This window comes from Rhipicephalus microplus, chromosome 8 (genome assembly GCF_043290135.1).
Source record: "Rhipicephalus microplus isolate Deutch F79 chromosome 8, USDA_Rmic, whole genome shotgun sequence".
Lineage (NCBI taxonomy): Eukaryota > Metazoa > Arthropoda > Arachnida > Ixodida > Ixodidae > Rhipicephalus > Rhipicephalus microplus.
Window position 1 is genome coordinate 14,844,861 of NC_134707.1, and position 13,801 is coordinate 14,858,661.

General features: G+C 46.3%; 1 protein-coding gene across 5 annotated transcripts in view; it reads right to left on the minus strand.

Moving 5' to 3' along the window:
• Positions 1 to 13,801, minus strand: part of LOC119164163 (pancreatic triacylglycerol lipase) — a 47,538-nt gene that overhangs the window by 10,538 nt on the left and 23,199 nt on the right. For all 5 annotated transcript variants that reach the window (XM_075871126.1, XM_075871127.1, XM_075871125.1 and 2 more), the window contains 4 exons: positions 13,319 to 13,465; positions 12,505 to 12,613; positions 1,267 to 1,389; positions 558 to 677 (listed from right to left, as the gene is read on the minus strand). In XM_075871126.1, coding sequence (XP_075727241.1) covers positions 558 to 677; positions 1,267 to 1,389; positions 12,505 to 12,613; positions 13,319 to 13,465 — 499 coding nt within the window. The remainder of the gene's footprint in view (positions 1 to 557; positions 678 to 1,266; positions 1,390 to 12,504; positions 12,614 to 13,318; positions 13,466 to 13,801) is intronic.

Here is a 13,801-nt window from a genome sequence, read left to right on the forward strand (position 1 = left end):
AACTAAGGGAAGCCGCAGTGGAGGGCTCCGGCAAGCTGGACAACCGGGGATTCTTCCACGTGCACCCAAATCCATGCCCACAAACCACAAGTGATTTCGCCTCCAGCGAAAATGCTTACTGAGAGGTAACTTACATTCACCAGCAGGTAAGAAAAGTTGTTCCACCCTCGCCATCATGCCTACAAGAAGTACTAATCAACCGCATCAGGCTTAAACGCAGATATACCAGATAAAGTGTACGCGAAGATGACCGCCGCCGTATCTCACTTGTTGGAGCACGAGATGTGTTATTGACAATTTGCACGTTCGGTTTCTACTAGCGCCAAATAAGAAATAGCAAATAATAAATACTGCAAATAACATCCCCTATACTTTTCATGGGTAGAGTGTCCATTAGTTCTTAATAAGGGTGTGTGTAACAAAAAAAAATAACGCTTAAGTTTCATCATCTTCGATACACAAATCAAAGATTCAAGCATGATAATCGTGATATGCATGTCATGTGTGCAATCATTTACATGCCATTGTCTTAGAACTCTTTCGGCCATTTTCCTCACCTTCAATGAGACCACCTTCGTCGACAAACTTCCGAAAGTTGTACCTCTGGCAGCCGGGCTGGTTGTTGCCGTTGTTGGGATAGAAGTCAACGTGTCCCACCATCTGGTTTACTCCGAAGCCTGCAGCGTTGATGACATGCAGTACATGAAAGACTAAATAAATTCGCCTAGATCATCAAGGTATCTTTTTGGACTAGTCGGTTAGACGCATCAAATGCTATCACAGTCCTAGCAGACAATAATGAGAAAGACAGCATGAGTAAAGCGTGAACTTTCAATTATTTATTGTTAGCATATCCGATGGTATTTCCATTCGTACACGAAAAAAGGTCCAATCAACGTGCATCGAAACCTGCCGCGTCCGATTCATTTGTAGTCATCGCCATTAAAGGGCAACTCACGCAAATATCACCGTTCCTGTTGAACAGAACTGCTTCAAGAATCACTCGTATTTACTACAATTAACGGACACATGCAAGTCCCAATATCACCTCAATTTATGCTAAAGCTTTCTTTGCCTAACCTACAGTTGAAAATGAGCGTTCTTCTCGTTCAGTCTTTTTCGTCTGTGTCAGCTAGTGCACCACTATAATACTGTGACACTTTACCTATCCAGAGGCAGTACCAGGGCACACCAAAGTGCGAAAATATGCTGTGATTGCACCTGACTATTCAGCGGGGTTTTACACTCTGGTAAAAGAGCACTGACCTTCAATAAGGAAGTACGGCTTGCTGGCATCCGAGTGGATGACGTCGACGAAGTTGGCGTCGGTCGGATCCAGCCGGACATCGGGGGGCATCCTGTAGAATAAAGGACCGGCAGGGTCCAGTCCTGGCGACGGCCCATGCAGTCCCAGCCGTTAGGCCTAACGCGAATGGGCAATCGCGATCGTGATGTGCAACGTCTGTTTCGCGAGGTTGTGGAACCGAAAGCTCAAGACTGCGATACGCTGGCGCCATGTACACTTCGAAATACTGAGCCCTATAGTAAGTGGCCACACGTTGCACTTGTCACATTAATAACGCTTTACACGTATACACATTCGCGGTTCTGACCGAAGGGCATGACCGTCGCCTAACTAGCATTCACAAACTTCATTAGCAACTTAAGTAACTTATGTTCACAGACACGTCCACAGGACATGAAACAAACCATACTTCAGCCAACCTTACGCACTGAATTTGGTGATACGTTACAGTTTAGCATCCGAAAACCGTGATATCATCTGAGAGATGCCGTAGTGGGTGACTCGGTTATTTTGACTCACGTACACCTAAGTCTCTATATATAGACATGGGCCTGTACTGATTTGCCCCGACTTTCAAGTCAGCAGCCAAGCCCCACCATCGCCATGAACGGTGATTGCACACGACGTCAATGCTGTTATCAGGGTGGTACAAGCATGTGTTGTATTGCGCCTGAAAGAAGGGTATATATATATATATATATATATATATATATATATATATATATATATATATATATATATATATATATATATATATATATATATATATATATTTTAGGAATGAAGATCGATGGTCCGGTGTAATAGATGATTGAAGAGAAGGACGCACGTACGAAATGTGGATTTATTAACGTTTCGGCTGGTGGACCAGCCTTCGTCAGAATGATTGCAAATGTTACAGGCACTTAATATATAGGTAGGCGGATGTATACACAGGAACAGTGCACCACTGCCAGATGCTAAGCGCAATGAAAGCAAGGTACATGCGCATGGTGGACACAACACCGCACTGTGACTCACAATCACAAAAACAAAGATATCGCGTAAAAAATAATAATAATCGCGTCACTGGCCAGTGAGATACCACGAGCACAGAACATATAAGAAATATAGGCAATGCGCCGAGCGTACATAGCACAAGATTGACTCTACAAAATAATAATAATAACGATACATAATGCACTTTTACGAAGGATTAAACATCCATTCACACACACACGAACGAGATAAGTTTGTCGCCGCATGAGGCCGAGCACGCACTGTATTCTACGCAATTATGCTAGCCAGTTTGCCCGCGTTTTCGTTTAAACCCCTAGAAGCCGTTCCGAACTTATGAATTAGAAATGATTCGCGTATCTCACGCTTATAATGCGACGTGAATCCCGCCTCCAATACAGTTGCCCTAAATGATTCAAAACTATGTCCGGTAGTGGCGACGTGCCTTGAAATCGGCAGATGAGGCATGGAGTGCACATGGGCCTTGTGATTGTTGAAACGGTAGCGAAATGAATTTTCAGTATGACCGATATACTGCAAGTGACAAAAGGAGCACTCAAGCAGGTAAACCGCATTATCTGTGTCACAGGTGAAATCGCCACGAATTTTTAAAGTGAAATTGTTTGCGGAGCTTTTAGCCACAGCGGTGGTTGTCATCTGTTTGCATAACTTGCATCGAGGTTTGCGGCATGGATGGCAACCAACGTGTGAAATGTAATTGTTAGTCCGTACTTTGGAGGACGTGAGGATGTCCTGCAAGTTCCTACAGCGACGAAACACGGCGCGGGGTGGCTCTGAAAAAACTTCTTTTAGGTGATCGCTTTGCGTCAATATGTTGTGATGTTTCCTAAGAATGGCTGCTACATTGGGTGCGGAAGCGCTATGCGTGAGTACTAGGTTAGCATTATTGAGGCTATGGGAATGTTTCTCTGCATTGATCAGTGTTTTTCGGTCAAGCATATCAGCACGTGCCACTGCGTCATCAATCATCGGTGCCGGGTATTTCTGCTTTAGAAGAGAAGCACGCAGTTTATCACAACTAGCGATGAAGTCTGCTTGCTCGGAGCAAAGGCGTTTAAAACGAACAGCTTGGCTATATGGTATGCTGGATTTACAATGTTTGGCGTGACTGCTGTTGAAATGTAGGTATTGTTGTCGGTCAGTAGGCTTTTGATAAAGCTTGGTGATTAGGTTGCCGTTTATTAGGCTAATAGATACGTCTAAGAAGTTTATGGTTTCAGTCGAGTAGACGTGCGTAAAAGAGATGGATGGGTGAACGTTATTGAAATCTGATATGAATGAGAGAAGGTGCGATTCACCATGAGGCCAAATAAAGAAAATATCGTCAATGAATCTTTTATAGCATAGCGGTTTTAATAGGCGACTGCGTAAAAACTCCTCTTCAAGCTTCCCCATAAAAATGTTGGCATAATTTGGCCCAATCTTAGTCCCCATCGAAGTGCCGCTGACCTGTACATAATGGACTTCATTGAATATAAAATTGTTCATGTGGAGAATCATTTCAAGTAGCACCGCAATGGTAGTGCTGTTTACTGGCTTATCATCGGAACATTTCTCATACGCTTCTACAACCGCGAAGATGCCATCCGAGTGAGGGATGTTTGTGTAGAGTGACGATACGTCCAGCGTTACCAGAAAGGAACCATTAGGCACGGCAATGTCGTTAACTACCGACAAAAAGTGGTTCGTGTCCCTCAAGAAAGACTGATACGTGGCGGGAAGGTGACGAATCAACGAGTCTACATAACAAGACAAGTCTTCTGTCACCGTTCCGTTTGCAGAGACTATGGGGCGGCCTGGGTTGTTCGGCTTATGAATTTTTGGCAGCATGTAAAATCGGCCAGCAGACGGACTTAGCGGGACTAGTGTTGTGGCTGCCTTATCACATATTTTTTTATCTCGCCAGAGTGCATATATCTTTTGTTTTAGAGTTTCTTTGAAGTCCATTGTGGGGTCTGCATCAAGTCGTTTGTAAAATGAAGTGTCATTGAGCTGCCGAAGAGCCTCCTTAATATAGTCTGCTGTGTTCATAACCACGATGGCACCACCCTTGTCGGCTGGCTTAATAGTGATGTCGTTGCGCTTCCTTAATAATTCGATCGCTTTCAGTTCTCCGTCGCGCAGATTTCGACGGAACGAAGTTTTCTGCCTATATGCTTGAATTACATCGCGCTGAACAGCATCAATATATAGATCAAGGTATTTATCGCGTTGTAATGGTGGTGTCCAACGTTTAGCTGACGGCAGCACCCCGGAAGCATGGCTACTGTTATTTCTACCGTGAAAGAACTCCCTCAATCTCAGGTTGCGTGCGAAATTATCTAAGTCACTGAGTAGCTGGAATTCATCGCAATGACCCGTTGCGGGGCAAAACTTCAAACCCCGCGATAATACAGACATTTCATCTTTGGACAGACTACAGTTCGATATGTTGACTACGTTTGAAACATCATCCGAACGGGGTGTATTTTCGAAACGGGACGGCGCCGTACTTAAATTTTTAAGGAGTTGCGCGGGTGTGCAATGAGACATCACGCCGTCCCTGAGTAACTTCTTACATTTGACAGCACATATTTCATTGCGTTTCTTTTCTTCGAATATGCACAGCGAGTTAACCTCCAGAGTACTAAGCGGGGTTTGATTACACATATTCTTCTCTTCGTTCATCAGAGATTTCAAAGACGAGCGGTAATGATTAACAGTAATACGCAGAAGTTCTAGCGAAGACTTCTGTAGGGTGTCTTGCCACCTTTTTGCGTTATTATTTGACAATTGAGAAGTGGCAGGGCGTAGGAAAAGGTTCAGACCTTTTGGTGCAATAGAAGCAGCGAGGTAAGTTTCTAAAGTGGCAGTGTGTAGCTCGTAACGAACTCGTTTTTCCACTGCCCTTCTCATCTTTTGAAATCCCTTGGAACAAAGGTGCGAGGTAAGGTTCTCATTGGCATGCGTCGAAGCTAGTCAATTCTTCGAATTACTTTTTACAGCATCGGAAAATTTTTTTCGAAGTGGATACCTTGGGTGAGCTGTAGGACATTTGCAATCATTCTGACGAAGGCTGGTCCACCAGCCGAAACGTTAATAAATCCACATTTCGTACGTGCGTCCTTCTCTTCAATCATCTATATATATATATATATATATATATATATATATATATATATATATATATATATATATATATATATATATATATATTGTAGTGAAGAAGATGAATGCTACTCAGAAGGGCAGGGGGTATGACTCAGTCGGTGAAGAAGACGACGTTTGGTTGGCTGGGGACTCAGGCTGGTTCCGCCATTACCACTTGACGTGTCGTGACCGCTCTCCTGTTTTATAAAAGAGTGCAACTCTAAAACGCCTCATTATAATTGGTGGAGGTGCTGGGTAACGCCTAATCCTGGAACTGCGAAACCGTACGTTGCCTCCAGTTGCTACGATGTCCACGGACGAGGATCAGCAGGCGGCCGCCTCGGCTCCAACTACTGCATCTCCTGTCTGTCTTGGCTCCTTTCGGCAACGCGATCCACCTACCTTCAGTGGAACCGATGACAAAGACGCGGAAGACTGGCTCGACGAATACGACCGGGTGAGCAAGCACAAGTGGGACGATGCACACAAGCTTACTGTCGTCCAATTTTATCTGACCGACGTCGCCAGTCTGTGGTACCGTAATCACGAGAGAGACCTCCCCACCTGGTCGGCCTTCCGAACGGCGTTTGCGGACTTGTTTGGCCGTCCAGCAATTCGCAAACTACGGGCCGAACAGCACTTGCGTACCAGGGCTCAGCAGAATGGTGAGCATTACACCAGTTATATCGAAGATGTGGTCGACCTTTGCCGGCGTGTCAACTCGGCCATGACAGAAGCCGAGAAGATCAAACACATCTTGAAAGGCGTGACTGACGACGCATTTCAGATGCTTGTCGCCAAAAGCCCGCAAACGGTAGCGGAAGTGATCCAACTGTGTCAGAGCTATGATGAGCTCTGGAAACAGCGGGACACCACTCGTCGTGCCAGCGCGCCATGTGCAACAATCTCCGCTTTAACGTCGGCTGGCTCTATAGATCACACCACTTTGCTTCTCGAGATCAAGCAATTTGTACGAGAGGAGGTCGCACGCCAGTTGTCCCTCGTGCCTTATACCTCCGAAAGTGCCCCATCTACTTTAGCGCCATCAATACAGCGAGTAGTCCAGGAGCAAGTGTCCGAGGCGCTACCAACAGCTCACGCACCACCTGTGGCTGCTCCATTGACCTATGCCGAAGCACTGAACGGAACCCGACGTCCACCTGTCGCGAACGGCCACGTTTCTTTGTCGCGAACGCCTACGTCCACGCGTCCCTTTGTCGTACCGACTGAGCCTATGTACCAGGCTGCCCGTCCTATCTCCCGACCACCACCTCGACGCTTTCAGAACCCTTGGCGCACTCAAGACAACCGCCCCATATGCTTCGCCTGTGGAATTGCGGGTCACGTGGCACGATTTTGTCGACGGCGTGAGTTTTTCCTGCGTGACGACGTCAGGCCCAACAATTATGATTTACCCCCACGACCGGAGCCGGCTGTATATGGTGAGACTACCACCATGGACACATTTTCACCTCGCCGGAACTTCAACAGACACCGGTCGCCTTCACCTCAACGCCGTTCCCTTTCCCCTATGCTCCGTCGACCTCGCCCTGTCCCTGAGGAAAACTAGGAGCCGCGGTTCTGGGGGCAAGAACTGCGGATCTTTCGAACTCCACAAGACCTTGTTTTTCGCCGTCCAACGTCGTTGCTGTCTCCGTTGAAGGTATACCTGTTTTTGCATTGGTCGATACTGGCGCTGCAGTGTCTGTAATGACTGAAAAACTTTGCCGTCGACTAAAAAAAGTCACGATGCCTCTACACGACTTCGTTTTAAGCACTGCGAGCGAGCAACGAATTCGCCCTTTTGCTGCATGCACAGCACGTGTCGTTATTGCTGACAATATATATGTCGTCGAGTTCGTAGTGCTCCCGCAGTGTTCCCATGACATTATATTAGGCTGGGACTTTCTCTGCACTCATCATGCCGTCATCGACTGTGCTCGCGCGGAAGTGGAGTTCGCGCCGTTATGCGACGCTGCTTCACTCGACTCGTCCCTTTCACCTGCAAAAGTTTTCGTCGCCGCCGACACTTCGATACCCCCGTTCTCGTCCGCCCTAGTTCCGCTTTCCTGTGACGTCTCTAGTGGCTCAACTGTTCTTTTTACGCCTTCTTTAACCGCTGTTCGCCGCAAGTGCTTCCTGATTCCTTTCGCCGTTCTGAATATTCACGATGGATCAAGTGCAATTTATGTATCAAATCCGTTTCCCTCGCCTTCCAAGTTACTGTGCGGAGAGTGCCTGGGCTTTGCCGATGACATTGATCCCTCGAGTGCACGTGTAGTTCCTGACCACTCGACTACGCTACCTATTGATGCTGTTGATTGCTGCGCGTCATCCTCTTCCCCATCATTCACCGACGCAATTTCGCGCTGCATCGACCCCAACCTTACGGCCCAGCAACGCACCGACATCATCGCCCTCCTCGAGCGCTTCCGTGCCAGCTTCGACCACCAGCAACTGACTTTGGGCCGTGCTTCCACTGTATCTCACGAAATCGACACTGGCCTTCACGCTCCTTTACGTCAGCGTCCGTATCGGGTATCGGCATCTGAGCGTCGCATAATCGCGGAACAAGTTGACGACATGTTGAAGCGAGGTGTTATTGAGCCCTCTAACAGCCCGTGGGCCTCCCCAGTTGTTCTAGTCAAGAAAAAGGATGGCTCAATAAGATTCTGCGTCGACTACCGCCGGTTGAATAAGATCACGCGCAAAGATGTTTACCCGCTACCTCGCATAGACGATGCCCTTGACTGCTTACAAGGCGCGGAGTTCTTCTCGTCACTAGATCTGCGTTCAGGTTATTGGCAGGTTCCCATGGCTGAGGCTGATCGCCCCAAGACGGCTTTTGTTACCCCTGATGGCTTATATGAATTTAACGTCATGCCATTTGGGCTCTGCAATGCGCCTGCCACTTTCGAGCGCATGATCGACAACATCCTCCGTGGCCTGAAATGGCAGACATGTCTGTGCTATTTAGACGATGTTGTAATATTTTCAAGCGACTTTTCAACGCATCTTCAGCGGCTCGAGACAGTGCTTACTTGCCTCACCGCCGCCGGTCTACAGCTCAACTTGAAGAAGTGCTGCTTCGGCGCTCGCCGAAGCAGCACTTCGCATTTTGGGCCATGTTGTATCTAGAGATGGCATTCTTCCGGATCCGACGAAACTCCGTGCCGTTGCCGAATTTCCCAAGCCGAAGACCTTAAAAGAACTTCGCAGCTTCCTCGGTTTATGTTCATATTTTCGTCGTTTTATTCGCAACTTCGCCTCCATCATATCGCCCTTGACTGACCTTCTTGCCGGCAACAAAGACCTTTCTAGTTGGTCGTCAGCTTGTGATGATGCATTTGCCACACTCCGCCACCTTCTTACGTCACCTCCTATACTGCGACATTTTGATCCTCTTGCCCCGACGGAAATACACACGGATGCTAGCGGAGTTGGCCTCGGTGCTGTGCTCGCCCAGCGTAAACCTGGATTTGATGAGTACGTCGTCTCTTACGCCAGCCGTGCACTCACAAAAGCAGAAGCCAACTATTCTGTCACCGAAAAAGAGTGTCTAGCCATCATATGGGCCATAGGCAAGTTTCGACCATATCTTTACGGGCGCCCATTCAGCGTGGTTACAGATCATCATGCATTATGTTGGCTCTCCTCGTTAAAAGATCCCACCAGCCGGCTTGCCCGTTGGGCGCTTCGGCTACAAGAGTACGACATCCACGTCGTTTACCGATCTGGCCGAAAACATTCCGACGCAGACGCGTTGTCCCGATCACCTCTACGATGTAGTGACAAGCCGCCGTCTTCGCCTGCCCCCGACGTATCTGCACTTAGTGTCAGTGACATGCGACAGGAGCAACAAAAAGATCCTTGGATCGCTTCACTTATCAACTTGTTGAATCGAACTCCCTCGCAAAATATCCCTAGAAGTATGCGCCGTCAAATACAGCACTTCGTTATCAGAGATGGTTTGCTATACAGACGTAATTATCTCTCCGAAGGACGCCAATGGCTTCTAGTCATTCCCAGAAGTCTCCGCTCAGACATATGCGCCTCCTTTCACGCCGACCCACAATGCGCCCATGCCGGAGTGTTAAAAACCTACACCCGCCTGTCCCACCGCTACTACTGGCGTGGAATGTATCGCTTCGTCCGTCGCTACGTACGTTCCTGTCTCGCTTGTCAACGCCGGAAGAATCCCACTCCAACTTCCCCAGCTCCACTACAACCCTTACCTTGTCCTGCCCGACCGTTTGACTGTGTTGGTATTGATCTGTATGGACCTCTTCCGATTACACCGGCTGGAAATCACTGGGTAATCGTCGCTATCGATCACCTTACGCGCTACGCAGAAACTTCACCACTCTCTTCTGCGTCAGCCAGCGACGTCGGTCGTTTCATACTGCATCAGATCATTTTACGTCACGGTGCACCACGTGAACTCCTGAGTGACCGAGGGCGTGTGTTTTTGTCGGACGCTGTCGAATCGCTTCTCAAGGAATGCCAAGTCATTCATCGCACCACCACCGCGTATCATCCTCAAACAAATGGCATTACAGAAAGATTCAACCGTACATTAGGAGATATGCTGTCGATGTACGTCGCAACCGATCACACCAATTGGGACAGTATTCTCCCTTTTGTAACCTACGCGCATAATACTGCTGTCCAGACAACCACTGGTTTCTCGCCATATTTCCTCCTTTATGGTCGCGAGCCCTCTTGCACGCTAGACACCATCCTTCCTTACCACCCGGATGTTGCTGAGTCGACGACGATGTCACAAGCTGCTAAATACGCGGAAGAGTGTCGTCAGCTTGCCCGCTCATTCACAAGTGCTGAACAGCAACGCCAGAAACACCACCGCGATAGCCCGACGCCTCCGGCTTCTTATGCATCGGATGAACTTGTCTGGCTTCGCATCCCTTCAACCAGCCCTGGTCTCTCAACGAAACTGATGTACAAGTATGACGGACCTTACCGTGTGGTTAAACAAACTTCACCCGTCAATTACATCGTGGAGCCGCTTGAACAGCCCCATGATCAACGACGCCGTGGACGTGAGACCGTCCACATAGACCGCCTAAAACCGTATTACGATCCCTCTATTGTCTCCTGCCCATGAGTCGCCAGGATGGCTCTTTTCCGGAGGGGAGGAAAATGTAGTGAAGAAGATGAATGCTACTCAGAAGGGCAGGGGGTATGACTCAGTCGGTGAAGAAGACGACGTTTGGTTGGCTGGGGACTCAGGCTGGTTCCGCCATTACCACTTGACGTGTCGTGACCGCTCTCCTGTTTTATAAAAGAGTGCAACTCTAAAACGCCTCATTATAATATATATATATATATATATATATATATATATATATATATATATATATATATATATATATATATATATATATATAAGGGAAAGAAGTGTATACCTAAGGGCTCGTTTTTCCGTGTTTTTAACACAATATTAATGAGATATAACAGACAGTAATGCCAAGGAATGTACAGGGGAAGTTATTAAAATCAATGGAATGTAAATAAGATGAAAGAAAAGTGGATGAAAAAATTACCAACTGTGAGCAGGAATCGAACCTACGACCTTCGAAGGTCGTAGGTTCGATTCCTGCTCACAGTTGGTAATTTTTTCATCCACTTTTCTTTCATCTTATTTACATTCCATTGATTTTAATAACTTCCCCTGTACATTCCTTGGCATTACTGTCTGTTATATCTCATATATATATATATATATATATATATATATATATATATATATATATATATATATATATATATATATATATGTCACTATCCACGCAATAAAGAGTGCACGTCTTTTATGTGTCCTTTATTATTGCGTGTTATGCGTCCTAGGCTAGACAGAACTCTCAACCTGTCCTGTATACCTCAGCTTTTAATCTGGTCTAACTTCAAGAGTAGTTCACAACGATGAATCAGTGGCTGCGGCGCTCAGCTGCTTATTTGAAGGTCGTGGGTTTGCATTTCAATGGAGCCGAAATGGCAGAGGCCTGTGTATGGTGTGTGACGTCAGGGCACGTTAAATAGCACCTCATGGCCGAAACTTCCGGATAATTCCACAACTGTGTCTCTCAATGATGCCATAGATTTGGGGAGGACACCCAATGTAATATTTTTAGTGTATTTTCAAGGTTAAAAGAAAACAAAAGCAGTTTACTCATTCATGGCTTCTTGAAGTGGGTTCTGGGAAACCTAGGGATTTCGCAGGTCACTCAGCTCGAGATTCTGCGAGCCACTAATAAATTTTTCCTCGTTCCGCAATCGCGAAGGCATTTAGACGCTGAAATCGAGGAGCGACATATTTATGGAGACCCTATTATTCACACACGAGTGTCTGTAAGCACATCTCAGGGATTTACAGACACGCGTCAGCTGTGAAATTGATCCAGCTAGCAGCTTGTACCCAGTCAGACTCCAAAAATGGGCCACGCATTTAAGCTATTACATTTGAATTTTGGAGGCTTTATATTACCTTAATGAGCCTTTTTCCTGATTGAAGATAGACGCCGAAGATAAGAAACTCAGAGTTTTGCAACAATTTGCAACAATAGATGCAAATAATCTGGCATTCTTGCCACTAGCCTATATCAAAAATAAGCTCAGGAATCGGCCGAGTCCCGAAGCCAACATGTGGCTGGTAATGGCTGGTCGCCTTCTTGGTGCAAGGAATGCGAGTTCAGTACGTTGCATGTGACTGAGTAAGATTTTTTATATACCCTCGCTTTTCGCACGTGAATTTAGCATTAATCAAATTAAAAGTAACTGCATAAAAGAGGGGCAGAGAGAGGAGGTTCTTCAGTCTTTAATGATGCTTAACATGGTTCCCCAAGACCAAGATGCTTGAGAACCTCTGTATTATTTGTTATACTTCCAAGCTCAACGACCAACTGTGACGAGCTTCTCGTGTTCATTGAATATAAACACGAAACACTTGCGGTCACACAAAGCTTTGCTTGATTAATCAATTGACCGAATCAACTTTTAGTTCCAATCTCCCAGAAACTGGCACAGCCGTATACCTGAGATCCGACCGAGGTTGCCAAGTCTTGAGCCAGCGTAGCCGCAGATCTGGGCTCCCAAGCTGTGTCCGATGCAATGGAAGGTTGATTGGCTCGCCCCCAACACTTTCTGCGAAAGGGAGATCGTTGTCATTTAATGGTGGGTCGAACTGGTTTGCCATGCTTGCTGCCTAATGAACAATTGTTGACGAGCTGCTTTACACCTATATGTAGGTGCTCAACATAGGTATACCACATTATTTTCAATTTAGCCGGGCAGCAAGTTTTGAATGTAAGGTTTTTCGAAAAAGCAGCTAGGCATCAACGCCGATACAAATCCATACAAGAACCACAGAATGTGTAAAACCGTAATTGTGTGAATGCCGTCTTGTGAAGATACGAGAAACACTAAATTTTTAATGCTCCAAAACATGGCTCTTTAGATAAAAGATGCGTATAGCCTCACTTCCGCGATTCCTATGTTTGCCGCTAGACGATTTTACCGCAATTTATGAGGGGCGCAGCAGATCGTAACATTGGGTAAATGTAACAGCATGAGCCACCACCAGAGACATTACACCGCAAAGTAGTATCTTTACAATATACACCTTGGCCAGTCAGACTTGGCTATGATCAGACTGATTGAACAAACCAATGTGTGCTTTCATTAATAAAGACTACTCCCATACACTTGCTGCTTATCTCGTCTCGTACAGAACTAGTGAGGACTGTTGTCCTCGGTACTTCAAACATGCTTTTTTTTTCTAATTTAAACTCCAGTACTGTGGTAAGTATGCGTGTTTTCTTAACTATATTGCCAAAAAAGGTGAAGCACCTCCGTCGTTTTGACTAGAAAGGCAATCTCTGCTCCAACGACCCTGCCATTGGCTGTGGCTTGACTGTAAGGAAGCACGTTGCCTCCTCGCCAGTCAACCACTATCACATTGCAGTCCATGGTGTCCAGGAAGCGGTCTTTCATCTCCTGCAAGAGTTAAGAGACACAGCAGAAATAAGTTGGCAAAAGTTGTATACAAGCAATGAAGTGTATTTAGAAGCACATAAATTGGATGGAGCATGCACTCGTTCGTGCGATATGTCTCTAGTATCTTGTCTGCCATGCACTCCTAACACCACTATACACAATTCAGTGTAGTTTACTATATATCTTTCACCAGCGTCGTTTTCACATCAAGCATTACGTATCAAAAGCACAATATGTTTCGAACCCAATAATGGAGGACTGTGCATTGATTTTGGTAACATAGGAATATTTATCCTACTCTCACACTTCACCTCGTCAACAGACAGCCATTGTAGC